General features: G+C 39.0%; 1 protein-coding gene across 2 annotated transcripts in view; it reads left to right on the top strand.

The window, feature by feature from the left end:
* Nucleotides 1-15,407, top strand: part of ACOT12 (acyl-CoA thioesterase 12) — a 66,589-nt gene that overhangs the window by 15,961 nt on the left and 35,221 nt on the right. The window contains exons 3-4 of one of the 2 annotated variants that reach the window (XM_033179245.1): nt 6,849-6,909; nt 15,106-15,207. In XM_033179245.1, the coding sequence (XP_033035136.1) occupies nt 6,849-6,909; nt 15,106-15,207 (163 nt within the window). The remainder of the gene's footprint in view (nt 1-6,848; nt 6,910-15,105; nt 15,208-15,407) is intronic. The other variant, XM_033179246.1, reaches the window with a different exon arrangement.

The raw sequence follows: 15,407 nt of genomic DNA on the forward strand, positions 1-15,407 counted from the left end.
TAAATTTAAGTTCTTTGTAGATTCTGGATATTAGCCCTTTGTCAGATAGATAGATTGCAGAAATTTTCTCCCATTCTGTAGGTTGCCTGTTCAGTCTGATGATAGTTTATTTTACTGGCAGAAGCTCTTTAGTTTAATTGAGCCCATTTGTCTATTTTGGCTTTTGTTGCCATTGCTTTTGGTGTTTTAGTCATGAAGTCTTTGCCCATGCCTGTGTCCTGAATGGTATTGCCTAGGTTTTTTTTTTTTTTTTTGTTAGGATTTTTATGGTTTTAGGTCTTATGTTTAAGTCTTTAATCCATCTTGAGTTAATTTTTGTATAAGGTGTAAGGAAGGGGTCCAGTTTCAGTTTTCCGCATATGGCTAGCCAGTTTTCCTAACACGATTTATTAAATAGGGAATCCTTTCTCCATTGCTTGTTTTTGTCAGGTTAGTCAAATATTAGATGGTTGGAGATGTATGGTGTTATTTCTGAAGCCTCTGTTCTGTTCCATTGGTCTATATATCTGTTTTGGTACCAGTACCATGCTGTTTTGGTTACTGGTAGTATAGTTTGAAGTCAGATAGCATGATGCCTCCAGCTTTGTTCTTTTTGCTTAAGATTGTCTTGGCTATTCAGGCTCTGTTTTGGTTCCACATAAAATTTAAAGTAGTTTATCCAATTCTGTGAAGAAAGTTAATGGTAGCTTGATGGGGATAGCACTGAATCTATAAATTACTTTGGGCAGTGTGGCCATTTTCACGATATTGATTCTTCCTATCCATGAGCGTGGAATATTTTCCCATTTGTTTGTGTCCTCTCTTATTTCCTTGAGCAGTGGTTTGTAGTTCTCCTTGAAGAGGTCCTTCACATCCCTTGTAAGTTGTATTCCTAGGTATTTTATCCTCTTTGTAGCAATTGTGAATGGGAGTTCATTCATGATTTGGCTCTCTGTTTGTCTGTTATTGGTGTATAGGAATGCTTGTGATTTTTGCAGATTGATTTTGTATCTTGAGACTTTGCTGAAGTTGCTTATCAGTTTAAGGACATTTTGGGCTGAGGTGATGGGATTTTCTAAATATACAATCATGTAATTTGCAAACAGAGACAATTTGACTTCCTCTTTTCCTATTTGAATGCCCTTTATTTCTTTCTCGTGCCTGATTGCCCTGGCCAGAACGTCCAATACTGTGTTGAAGAGGAGTGGTGAGAGAGGGCATCCTTGTCTTATGCCAGTTTTCAAAGGGAATGCTTCCAGCTTTTCCCCATTCAGTGTGATATTGGCTGTGGATTTGTCATAAATAGCTCTTATTATTTTGAAATATGTTCCATCAATATCTAGTTTATTGAGAGTTTTTAGCATGAATGGGTTGTTGAATTTTGTTGAAGGCCTTTTCTGCACCTATTGAGATACTTATGTGGTTTTTGTCATTGGTTCTGTTTATATGCTGGATTACGTTTATTGATATGTGTATATTGAACCAGCCTTGCATCCCAGGGATGAAGTTGACTTGATCATGGTGGATAAGCTTTTTGATGTGCTGCTGGATTCTGTTGCCAGTATTTTATTGAGGATTTTCACATCGATGTTCATCAGAGATATTGGCCTGAAATTTTCTTTTTTTGTTGTGTCTCTGCCAGGTTTTGGTATCAGGATGATGCTGGCCTCATAAAATGAGTTAGGGAGGAGTCCCTCTTTTTCTGTTGTTTGGAATAGTTTCAGAAGGAATGGTACCAGCTCCTCTTTGTACCTCTGGTAGAATTTGGCTGTGAATCCATCTGGGCCTGAACTTTTTTTGGTTGGTAGGCTATTAATTATTGCCTCAATTTCAGCCCTTGTCATTAGTCTATTCAGAGATTCGACTTCTTCCTGGTTTAGTCTTGGGAGGGTTTATGTGTCCAGGAATTTATCTATTTCTTCTAGATTTTTTAGTTTATTTGTGTAGAGGTGTTTGTAGTATTCTCTGATAGTAGTTTGTATTTCTGTGGGAGCAGTGGTGATATCCCCTTTATCATTTTTATTGTGTCTATTTGATTCTTCTCTCTTTTCTTCTTTATTAGTCTGGCTAGCGATCTATCTATTTTGTTGATGTTTTCAGAAAAACAGCTTCTGGATTCATTGATTTTTTTGAAGGGTTTTTCGTGTCTCTATCTCCTTCAGTTCTGCTCTGATCTTAATTATTTCTTGTCTTCTGCTCAGTTTTGAATTTTTTAGCTCTCGCTTCTCTCTTTCTTTTTATTGTGATGTTAGGGTGTCGATTTTAGATCTTTCCTGCTTTCTCTTCTGGGAATTTAGTGCTATAAATTTCTCTCTACACACTGCTTTAAATGTGTCTCAGAGATTCTGGTATGTTGTGTCTTTGTTCTCACTGGTTTCAAAGAACTTATTTATTTCTGCCGTCATTTTGTTATGTACCCAGTAGTCATTCAGGACCAGGTTGTTCAGTTTCCATGTAGTTGAGCGATTTTGAGTGAGTTTCTTAATCCTGAGTTCTAATTTGATTGCACTGTACACTGAGAGACTGTTTGTTATGATTTCCATTCTTTTGCATTTGCTGAGGAGTGTTTTACCTCCAATTATGTGGTCGATTTTAGAATAAGTGCTATGTCGTGCTGAGAAGAATGTATATTCTGTTCATTTGGGGTAGAGAGTTTTGTAGGTGTCTATTAAGTCTGCTTGGTCCAGAGCCGAGTTTAAGTTCTGAATATCCTTGTTAATTTTCTGTCTCATTGATCTGTCTAATATTGACAGTGGGGTTTTAAAGTCTCCCACTATTATTGTGTGGGAGTCTAAGTCTCTTTGTAAGTCTCTAAGAACTTTCTCTATGAATCTGGGTGCTCCTCTATTGGGTTCATATATATTTAGGATAGTTACTCTTCTTGTTGAATTGATTCCTTTACCAATATGTAATGTCCTTCTTTGTCTCTTTTGATCTTTGTTCATTTAAAGTCTGTTTTATCAGAGACTAGGATGCAACCCTTGTTTTCTTTTTTTTTTTGCTTTCCATTTGCTTGGTAAATATTCCTCCAGCCCTTTATTTTGAGCCTATGTGTGTCTTTGCACGTGAGATGGGTCTCCTGAATACAGCACACTGCTGGGTCTTGACTCTTTATCCAATTTGACAGTTTGTGTCTTTTAAGGGGAGCATTTAGCCCATTTACATATAAGGTTAATATTGTTAAGTGTGAATTTGATGCTGTCATTATGATGCTAGCTGATTCTTTTGCCTGTTAGTTGATGCAGTTTCTTCATAATGTTGATGGTCTTTATAATTTGATATGTTTTTGGAGTGGCTGGTACCGGTTGTTCCTTTCCATGTTTAGTGCTTCCTTCAGGAGCTCTTGTAAGGCAGCCCTGGTGGTGACAAAGTCTCTCAGCATTTGCTTGTCTGTAAAGGATTTTATTTCTCCTTCACTTATGAAGCTTAGTTTGGCTGGATATGAAATTCTGGGTTGAAAATTCTTTAAGAATGTTGAATATTGGCCCCCACTCTCTTCTGGCTTATAGGGTTTCTGCAGAGAGATCCGCTGTTATTCTGATGGGCTTCCCTTTGTGGGTAACCTGACCTTTCTCTCTGGCTATCCTTAACATTTTGTCCTTCATTTCAACCTTGGTGAATCTGACGATTATGTGTCTTAGGGTTGCTCTTCTCAAGGAGTACCTTTGTGGTGTTCTCTGTATTTCCTGAATTGGAATGTTGGGCTGTCTTGCTAGATTGGGGAAGTTCTCTTGGATAATATCCTGAAGAATGTTTTGCGACCTGGTTCCATTCTCCCTTTCACTTTCAGGTACACCAATCCAACGTAGATTTGGTCTTTTCACATAGTCCCATATTTCTTGAAGGCTTTGTTTGTTTATTTTCGTTCTTTTTTCTCTTATCTTGTCTTCTTGCTTTATTTTATTAAGTTGATCTTCAATCTCTGATATCCTTTCTTCTGCTTGATTGATTCAGCTATTGATACTTGTATATGCTTCACGAAGTTCTCATGCTGTGTTTTTCAGCTTCATCAGGTCATTTATGTTCTTCTCTAAACTAGTTATTCTAGTTAGCAATTCCTCTAACCTTTTTTCAAGGTTCTTAACTTCCTTGCCTTGGGTTAGAACATGCTCCTTTAGCCCGGAGGAGTTTGTTATTACCCACCTTCTGAAGCCTTCTTCTGTCAGTTCATCGAACTCATTCTCCATCCAGTTTTTTTCCCTTCCTGGCAAGAAGTTGTGATCCTTTTGTAGAGAAGAGGCATTTTGGTTGTTGGAATTTTCAGCCTTTTTACACTGTTTTCTCTCCATCTTCATGGGTTTATCTACCTTTGGTCTTTGATGATGGTGACCTTCAGATGAGGTATCTGAGTGGACATCCTTTTTGTTGATGTTGATGCTCTTCCTTTCTGTTTGTTAATTTTCCTTCTGACAGTCAGGCCCCTCTGCTGCAGGTCTGCTGGAGTTTGCTGGAGGTCCACTCAAGACCCTGTTTGCCTGAGTATTCCCAGCAGAGGCTGCAGAACAGTGAAGATTCCTTCCTGTTTCTTCCTCTGGAAGCTTTGTCCCATAGGGGCACCTGCCAGATGCCAGTCAGAGCTCTCCTGTATGAGGTGTCTGTCGGCCCCTACTGGGAGGTGTCTCCCAGTCAGGATATGTGGGGGTCTGGGACACACTTGAGGAGGCATTGTGTCCCTTATCAGAGCTCAAACGCTGTGCTGGGAGATCTGCTGCTCTCTCCAGAGCCATCAGGCATTTAAGTCTGCTGAAGCTGAGCCCACAACTGCCCCTTCCCCCAGGTGCTCTGTCCCAGGGAGATGGGAGTTTTATCTTTAAGTCCCTGACTGGGGCTGCTGCCTGTTTTTCAGAGATGCCCTGCCCAGAGAGGAGGAATCTAGAGAGGCAGTCTGGCCGGAGCAGCCTTGCTGAGCTGTGGTGGGCTCTGCTCACTTCGAACTTCGTGGTGGCTTTGTTTACACTGTAAGGGTAAAACTGCCTACTCAAGCCTCAGCAATAGTGGACGCCCCTCCCCTCACCAAGCTCGAGCGTCCCAGTTTGACCTCAGACTGCTGTGCTGGCAGCGAGAATTTCAAGCCAGTGGATCTTGGCTTGCTGGGCTCCATGAGCCTGGGACCTGCCAAGCCAGACCACTCAGCTCCCTGGCTTCAGCCCCCTTTCCAGGGGAATGAATGGTTTTGTCTTGCTGGTGTTCCAGGTACCACTGGGGTATGAAAAAAACACTCCTGCAGCTAGCTCGGTGTCTCCCCAAATGGCCACCCAGTTTTGTGCTTGAAACCCAGGGCCCTGATGGTGTAGACACCAGAGGGAATCTCCTGGTCTGGGGGTTGCAAAGACCATGTGAAAAGCTCAGTATCTGGGCCGGAGTGCACCGTTCTTCACAGCACAGTCCTTCACGGCTTCCCTTGGCTAGGGGAGGGAAATCCCCCGACCCCTTGCACTTCCCTGGTAAGGTGATGCCCCACCCTGCTTTGGCTCACCCTCCATGGGCTGCACCCACTGTCCAACCAATCTCAATGAGATGAACCAGGTACCTCAGTTGGAAATGCAGAAATCACCCCCTTCTGCATCGATCTCGCTGATAGCTGCAGACTGGAACTGCTCCTATTCGGCCATCTTGCCAGCAAATCCCATGGTGTCTGATTTGCACACAACATTCAATAAAGAGTAGTCATTGTTATTAGTATGGCCACACTGAGAAACATTAAACTTCATTTAATTAATGACAGGGATTTTTATTGTTAATGAATTGTTGATAATTCCTTGGTAATCTTTTGGACTTTATCTGTTTACATCCCAGCATCCCAAAGAAAAATTGGTCTCCTTGAAGTCAGCAGTTTTGTCTTATTAATCACTGTGTCCTTTGACCTGGCTTAATGCCAGGACTACTCAGTAAAATGCCAGTTAACTCAGTAAGCATTAGTGAAATGTATAAGTTAGAAAAATAAATGATGTTTTTAGGAAGTTTGAATATGAAGAAAAGAAAAACATCTTGAGATATAATAGGTTTGAGAGAAAGATTTTAGAAAGAAGAAGCCTTGAGCATTGTCACAGACTGATGGAGAATTGGGGAAGAGGCAAAGATTGAAGGCAGAAAAGAGGACAGAGTTGATGAAGCAGAGCCAACAAGGGAGAGGACAGGGCCACGGGAGGATGGGACCAATGGCACAGGTAAAGAATGAGAGTAGGTCTCAAGAGATTCCCTCTTTCCCTGAAAAGAAGAGCAAAGAGAAAGGTGCAAATGCAGTTTAACTTTGAAGTTAAGGCAGAAAAATCCAGGGGGCTTCTATTGGATAACCTCTTTCCTTCTGCTAAGGGGAAGGGATTAGAGCTGACTGAAGGGCCTGAACACAAACGTTTTGGAACAACGTCAGGTTACGTGATCAAAGTGAGTAGACCACCTGGCATCATTAAGGGCCCATACAAACCAGCTGAAGCTGATCAGTTTGCTTGCTTGCATTTTTGTATATTTGTCCATTTATGCATTAACTAACTTTTAAAAATAAATATCAGCTGTATAGATTTGCTGGTGTATTTGTCTTAACTTCTCTTGGGAAAACAGCTGCTGTATAGTGAGTATGTGCTGTAGATTTGGAGTCATGTCGCACACTATCTCTGCAGAGATTCTTTTCTGTTTAAATATTGGTGGTCCACTAACACCGTAAGTGTGGTTTACAGAAATCGGCCTTTGTTTTTAAGTGCTGTCTTTTTCCATTATCATTAACGTGAATTTCCCATGCATGAACATTATCAGCATGATAAGGTGGAACTGCTTTATGGCATGCATTTAAGTCATCTTTAAGTCTGATCTGAAATAAAATGTGCTAGAATTACTGAGTTTTTTTGTTTGTTTGTTTGTTTGTTTTTCCCTAGAGTTGGACAAGTTATAACCATCAGAGCAAAAGTTACTAGAGCATTCAGCACAAGCATGGAGGTAAGAGGCACCTTTTCAAAGGGCTACCAGTTGGTGCTCGTTTCTTCATTGTTTACAAAGGGTAGAGCAGGAGGCCTAGACTAATATTTGGAGTTAATGAGATTCTCTATTTCACAAGGCTCTGGAATGTATAGTCAGGTCACAGGTAAATAATAGGCAGCGGATGTTTCTGGTGTTTCCTAGCTAAAATTCAACATGGCCAGGTGTGGTGGCTCACACCTATAATCCCAGCAATTTGGGAGGCTGAGGCAGGAGGATCACTTGAGGCCAGGAGTTCGAGACCAGCCTGGGCAACATAGCAAGACCCAATCTTTAAGAAGAAAAAAAAATTAGCCAGCACAGTGGTAAGTGCCTGTAGCCCTGTCTACTTGGGAGGCGGAGGTGGGTGGATTGCTTGAGCCTAGGAGTTTGAGGCTACGGTGAGCTATGACTGTGCCACTACACTCCAGCCTGGGTGACATAGCAAGACTTTGTCTCTTAAAAAAAAAAAAAAACTCACATTTCAACATGGTACAATACAGTATTTCTACATAGAAGGATATACAGAAAATAAACCTGCAAGAGAAAAGGACACTCTTAATTCTTTATAAAATATAGATTTTATTTCTTAATCATGCTGACTCTACTATTATTCTATTTGCTCTCCATGCCCTCACCCTCTGATAGAAACTAGTCCCATGATTAACTAGTTTTTGAAAAGCAGGATAACTGGACTTTAGTAAGAAGGTAAATTTAGAAGATTTTTTTTCTGCATCCACTTGGTTTTCTTTTCTCTACCATTGTGAATACCGGATTCTCGGGAGCTCTTGAGATCTCTATTCAGGTTAAATTAGGAGGAAAGGCATTGCTGGATCTCATATTGCACCTTCCAGCTTGCTCAGGAGCCATCCTTCAATCTCTGGGCATGAAGACATGGAAGGGCTTGCATTCATTTGCTAGGGCTGCCGTAACAAAGCACCACAGACCGGATGGCCTAAACACAGAGAAGTATTGTCCCATGGTTCTGGGAGCTAGAAGTCCTACATCAATATATGGGCAGGGCTGGTTTCTCTGAGGGCTGGAGGGATAATCTGTTTGTGCTACTTTCCTGTTGTCCCATGGCTTTCTATAGTCTTTGGTATTTCTTGGCTTCTGCTGCATCACCCGACCTCTGCCTTCATCTTCACATGTGTTCTCCCTGTGTGGGTGTCTGCTTCCAAATTCCCCGTTTTTATAAAGATATCAGTCATATTGGATTAGGGGCCTGCCCCACTGCAGTCTGGCCTCATCTTAACTAATTACATCTGCAACAGCACTATTTCCACATTTACATTCAAAGGTACTGGGGGTTAGGACATAAGAATTTGGAAGGGGGAACACAGTTCAACTATAACAACTGTTTTGATAGTAACCATGCCCTTGGTGATGGCTTTACCCTGATGTGGTCACCTCTTTTTTTTATTTTTGTTTTTGTTTTTGAGATGGAGTCTCACTCTGTTGCCAGGCTGGAGTGCAATGGCAAGATCTCGGCTCACTGCGACCTCCGCCTCCCGGGTTCAAGCAATTCTCCTGCCTCAGCCTTCCGAGTAGCTGGGATTACAGGCACCTGCCACCACTAATTTTTGTATTTTTAGTAGAGACAGGGTTTCACCATGTTGGCCAGGATGGTCTCGATCTTCTGACCTTGTGATCCGCCCGCCTCAGCCTCCCAAAGTGCTAGGATTGATCACAGGCATGAGCCACTGCACCTGGCTGATATGGTCACTTTCTAGCAGTATCCAAATAAACAATAAAAAGCACTTGAAGAAAGCAGAAAGGAAACGCTTGTGAAAAAACAAGCTCTGTCAGCGAATGGTGTTTCTGGACGCTGTTTATTCAACTGCGGAGCTCTTAGCCTTTGCACACAGGAGCCTCTGGGCTTGGCCTGTCTCCTGAGGGCCACACATTCTCCTGATAGACAGTCCAAATATAGATAAAAGCTCCTTTTCATTTCTCCTTTACCTCCTCTTTCTGAGACAGGCTAGAATTTCTAAAGGAGGCTTATCTAAAAGCTAAGAAAAGAAAAATAAAACCCAGTGAGTTTGAAACCACAGATTTCTGATGCTAGGGAAAGTAAACCCTAGCCTCCACTGACTTTCCAGGCCCAATCTGCCATGCAGAATCTTGTTCTCTTTCATCCTCTGCAAATTATGACCAGGCAGCCTCTAGATTTTGTCGTACTTTCTACCACCTGGTAGAAATTTTTGGATTTTTTTTTCCCCTAACTCTAGATGCCAACTAAACATTTTTATTTTTACTTTTTCAAACTGGAAATGTCCTTTATGGTCATCCTATTCAATTTCAGTTTCCTGCCACAACTGAGGCCAGCCCTCTGCTAATTAGTTGAGCAGAAATAAATGACTGGCTTCCTCCTGAATCCACAGCAAGCAGGAATTCTGCTCTGTGCCAAACCCACTTCCAGGGGATTCTCAGACTCTATTGATCAGTCTCTTCCCTCTTCCCCGCTCTGGAAGGTGTGTGATGCGTTACTATTAATAGATTATATTGCCCCATTTGCACTAAAAGCACATTATATGAGGGTTTTTTTTTTTTTTTTTTTGGTCCTTAGAACATGTCTTTAAAAATCAGTTTTATTGAGACATAATTTACAACATTAAAATTCTCCCGTTTTAATTATACATTTTGCTGAGCTTTGACAAAGTTATACAGTTGGATCACCACCACTATAATATACAATGTTCCCATCACTACACGAAGCCCCCTATGCCCTTTGCAATCAGCTCCCTCACGTCCCAGCTTGTGACAACCACTCATTTACTTTAGGTCAGTACCCTTTTTTTTTTTTGCCCTTTACTATATTTTGTATAAATGGAATGATATAGCATATATATAATCATTTGTGTCTAGTTTATTTTACTTAGCATAATGTGTTTGATTTCTGCTATTGGTTATTATATTATTCTCATTCTATTAATTTTGGGTTTAATTTGCCTTTCTTTTTCTAGTGTCTTAAGATAGAATCTTGGGAAATTGATTGAACTTTTCTTTTTTTTCAAATATAAGCATTTAAAATTGTAAAATTTTCCTCAATGTATTGCTTTACCTGCATCAAAATATGTCTTTTCTTCTTGTAAATTCTTCCCTGACCTCTGGTGTGTCTAGATGTGTGTTGTTTAATTTCCAAATCTCTGATGATTTTTCCAGACATATCTTTGTTTTTGATTTCTAATTCCTTTGCAGAGAGAGACCATAATTTTTATAATTTCAATTATTTTAAATTTGTTTAGACTTTTTTTTAATGACCCAAAATATGGACTATTATGGTGAATGTTCTATATGTACTTGAAAAGAATGTGTTGCTTATAGTCAATGAAGTATTCTGCAGATGTCAGTTAGCCTAAATAGTTTCATAGCATTGTTCAAGTCTTCTGTATTATTATTATTATTATTATTTTGAGATGGAGTCTTGAACTGTCTCCCAGGCTGGAGTGCAGTGGTGCGATCTTGGCTCCCTGCAACTTCCGCCTCCCGGGTTCAAGTGATTCTCTTGCCTCAGCCTCCCGAATAGCTGGGATTACAAGTGTGCACCACCACACCCAGCTAATTTTTGTATTTTTAGTAGAGACGGGGTTTCACCATGTTCGCCAGGCTGGTCTTGAACTCCTGACCTCAGGTAATCCATTCACCTCAGCCTCCCAAAGTGCTGGGATTACAGGCGTGAGCCACTGTGCCCTGCCAGGATTCTTAACTCTTCCTAATGTTGTGATGCTTTTATCATTATGAAGTGTACCTTTTTATCTCTGGTTTTTGTTTTGAAATCTACTTTGTCTGATATTAATTTAGCCAGACAAGCTTTCTTTGGATTAGTGTTTTTCCCCCATCATTTCTCTTTTAACCTGTCTTATTTGTATATGTAAGTGGGTTTCTTATAAACAGAATATATTTGGATGCTATTTTTTTATTTATTCTAACAATCTCTGCCTCCTACCTGGAGTATTTAAACTGTTTACATTAGATTATCTATATGGCAGAGTTGAAATCTATCATCTGGCTATTTGTCTTCTATTTCTTTCATCTGTTCTTTGTTTCTTCCTGTCCCCATCTTTTCCTACATTTTTTAAAGTGGAGTAATTTTTAGTAATCCATTTTATCTCCACTGTTGGTGTTTTAACTATACACATTTGTTTTGATTTTAGTGTTTTTTCCCAGGTTTGCAATATGACTACTTAACTTATCTGAGACTACTTTCAAATAATATAATATCCCTTTGAGTATAGAGTAATACCCTTATAACAGTATACACACTTCCCTTCCCATGGCCCAGCCTTTGTGTCGTTATTGTCATACCTTTTACATGCACATATGTAGGAGGTAAACCCTACAATACATAGTTATTATGTATGTTTTAAACAGTCAATCATCTTTTTAAAAGAATAAAAATGAAAAGAATGTAATATATATATATACACCCACATATTTGCCATTTCTGGTGTTCTTTATTCTTTTGTGTATTGTGTATCTCCAGATTTCCCCCTAGTGTCATTTTCCTTCTGTCTGAAGATATTCCTTTAGCATTTCTTTTTTCAGCTTTTGTGTAAAAATGTCTTTGTTTCATCTTCATATTTAAAAGATGTTCATATTCGGTAGGTATAGAATTCTAGCCTGGCAGCAGAATTATGTAAATCATGATATGACTTGGGTTTTTTGAGCTACTGGATCTATGGATTTATAGTTTCAAAGAAATGTGGATATTTTTCAGCTATTTTATCTTCAAACTTTTTTCCTGTCTTTTGTGCGCTCTCTCCTTTTGGACTTTAGAGTTTCAGACATCTTGTTAATGTTCCACAGGTCCCTGATACTGTTCTTTTTTTTTTTTCTTTCAGTCTTCCTTTCTCTTCATGCTACATTCTGTGTAGCTTCTTTTGTCATCTTCAACTTCACTGACTTTTTCCCCTGCATTAACTAAACTGCTCTTAACCTTATCTGGTTTGTTTTTTATTTCAGATGTTATATATTTTTTATCTTAGAAAGTCCCACTTTGTTTTTTTATATTTTCCATTCTTTCCTTATTATTTTCATCTTTTTCTCTATATTGGAAGTCAGCAAACTATGGCCTATAGACCTGTTTTATGAATAAAATTTTTTTGGAGCACAGTTTTACCCATTCATTTATGTTTTGTCTGTGTTGCTATCACAGTACATTGGCAGAGTTGAGTAGTGGCAGTACAGTATGTGACCACAAAACTTAAAATATTTACTATCTGGCCTTATCCTTTAAGAAGATGTTGCTGACTCCTGTTCCAAATCTCTGAGTTCATGGTGCCTATATTTAATTGTTGTTTAATTGTAATCTTTAATTAATTGTAATTAATCTTTAATTTAATTGTAATCTTTAATTTAATTGTAATCTTTTGTTGTCATTCCATCATTTCTGTTATCTGTTGTTTTATTTATATTACCTTTCACCTAATAATTTTCTTGCATCTAATAATTTTTATTCGATGCAAGCATTGTGAATTTTATATTGTTTAGTGCCGGCTTTTGTTATATTTCTTTAAAAAGAGTGTCAGACTTTTCCTGGCAGGAAGATGTTGTTACTTGCAGATTGGTTTGAGCTTTTAAAGATCTGTTTTAGGGCCAGGCGCGGTGGCTCCAGCCTGTAATCCCAGCACTTCGGGAGGCCGAGACGGGCGGATCACGAGGTCAGGAGATCGAGACCATCCTGGCTAACACGGTGAAACCCCGTCTCTACTAAAAAGTATAAAAAAACTAGCCGGGCGAGGTGGCGGGCGCCTGTAGTCCCAGCTACTCGGGAGGCTGAGGCAGGAGAATGGCGTAAACCCGGGAGGCAGAGCTTGCAGTGAGCTGAGATCCGGCCACTGCACTCCAGCCTGGGCAACAGAGCAAGACTCCGTCTCAAAAAAAAAAAAGAAAGAAAAAAAAAGATCTGTTTTAAACTCTTCTATGGAAGATTTAGAATACTCTGCGGCTACTTTAGACCCTCTTCTAGGTTGGGATCTTCTGTTATCTCTATGAAGCTGTTCTATATTCAGTGAAATCTGGCTGGAGAGAACTCAAAAGATCCCCAGCTGTGTGTGAGTTCTTGGAATTGTCCATGTTACAGTTTCCCAGGAATTGCTTGTTCCTCAGAAGCTGTTCTTGTCTGGCCTTGTGGGGTTTCACCCTGTATATAGTCCAGTTAGTATCAACTCAAAGACTCACATTCATATTTCTGGAATTCTTTCTTTTCTTTAGCTTACTTCTCTGGTACTCTACCCCACAAATTTTAGCTCCATTCAATTGAGCAGAGTTAGGTTTTCCTTCCCTAACCTAACTGTAAATCACCTTTAGCCTGAGAACCTGGGAACACAGTGCTCCTCTCATTGTTTTTCCCGCCTTGGGGATCACAGTCCTGTGTTGCCTATTTTTGTAGGTGTGAAAATAGATGCTTCCTATATTTTGTCCAGTTTTCTAGTTGTTTTCACAGAATGTAATTCCAGTCTTACCTAATCTCTTATAACACAATGAAATTCTCCCTGGCATATGTTTTTGAAACATTTGGTTATCACATATAACTAAGTTAACTGTTCTAGTAGAAGATAGTGTTTAGAACTTATTTTAACACTCCAGAATTGTTGCTTTGTTTTTACTGTTAGATATTTTATTTTATTTTTCATTTGTCCATTTCTCTAAAAACAGAAAGCTGTATGGGATTGAGGGTTGAGAGAGTTGGGAATAGATAGTTTAATTTTGGCTAATCACCATCTAGTTAATTTAGGATTTACCATGTAAATACTAATTTGCATTTATGAGTTGAGTGACTTAAAATGAGTCATAGATTATTGATTATTCTTTTTACATGGTGTACATGGTAAAGATACAGATACAGATATTCTTCATTGTTGACAACACAGTGCTGAGCTGTGCCTGAGATCGCTCATTATTTTCAGAAGATAATATTATTCATCTGAAACATTTGGGAAAAGGTTTATTAGCCAGAATCTAAAGACAAGTCTCGGAGTTTACCAATACTTCTGCAAAGTGCAATCCTGAGGACCAAGCTTCAGAGCTCTTCACACAGGGGGAAATCTAGCCCATTGTAGTATCAACATAAAGTGTCTCAGCTACCTTCTTATTACTCCTGAACAATTAATCACAGAAACAAAGCTGTAAATACATGATGCAATTCTGTCCAGGTTAGCTTGGTCCTAGGAAACCCTGAGAGTATGCTGCCTAGAGACATTTTAGAAAAGAAAAAAAGCTCTGAGGGTAAAGGCTAAAAAAAGTTATGGTACATCTCTCTGGTGGTTTTATAAGGCAGTCACCAATATCTTGTTTTCAAAAGCATATTTAGTAATAATGAAGTTTAAAAGAGCTTATCATATAATGTCAAATTTTTAAAAACTGGAACAGGCCAGGTGCAATGACTCACCCCTGTAATCCCAGCACTTTGGGAGGCCGAGGTGGGTGGATCATAAGGTCAAGAGGTTGAGACCATCCTGGCCAACATGGTGAAATCTTGTCTCTACTAAAAATACAAAAAATTAGCTGGGTGTAGTGCCGCGTGCCTGTAGTCCCAGCTATGACAGAGGCTGGGGCAGGAGAATGGCTTGAACCCGGGAGGCGGAGCAGTGAGATCGTGCCACTGCACTCCAGCCTGGCGACAGAGCGAGACTCTGTCTCAAAACAAAACAAAACAAAATCAGAACATAAAACTGTAAATACATTACAATAATTGTATACACACACACATATTTCATGTCATATGTATATAAAATATTATGAAATGTGTGTATATATTATGTAATATATATGTGTATTATGTGATATGTATGTGTATATATTATATATCATATATAATATACATTTATATATCATATATGATATATAAATATAAAAAGCTAGAAGAAAATTCACCTAAAATTTAATAATTATTATCTCTGGGTGATGGGATTACTGATAATATATACTCTGGATAGTCAGATTCCACAAATTTTACATGATAAATAATTTTCATAATCAGAAAAAGTTAATTGTCCAATGTTATAGAACATCATTGAAAGAATTCTATTGCTTAAAAATAAATTAAAATTCTGGTTTCATTTTTAAAATGAAAGAGAGTGATGGTGCGTACATATGACTACATTTTGAATGCTGAAACCTGAACTGTTTCTGGATGGCCAAGAGTGTATTTATTTATCTTTTTTTTCATCGTAGATCAGTATCAAGGTCATGGTACAGGACATGCTCACTGGCATTGAGAAGCTTGTTAGTGTGGCTTTCTCCACATTTGTAGCCAAACCAGTTGGAAAAGAAAAGGTAAATTTTGTATGTGAAGATGTATCTAGCATGTAATTCAGGGACATAGTAACAATTGCATCAGAATGTTATAGAAAAAAATGACATTTCTTCTTTCCATGAGATATACTTTCCCAAGATTTATTATTCACCAATATTTATTGTAAAAGTTATCATTCTGTGGTAACATCAGAGGAACAGGAACTTTAGAGAAAAGTACC

This window comes from Trachypithecus francoisi, unplaced genomic scaffold (assembly GCF_009764315.1).
Source record: "Trachypithecus francoisi isolate TF-2019V2 unplaced genomic scaffold, Tfra_2.0 Lachesis_group2, whole genome shotgun sequence".
Lineage (NCBI taxonomy): Eukaryota > Metazoa > Chordata > Mammalia > Primates > Cercopithecidae > Trachypithecus > Trachypithecus francoisi.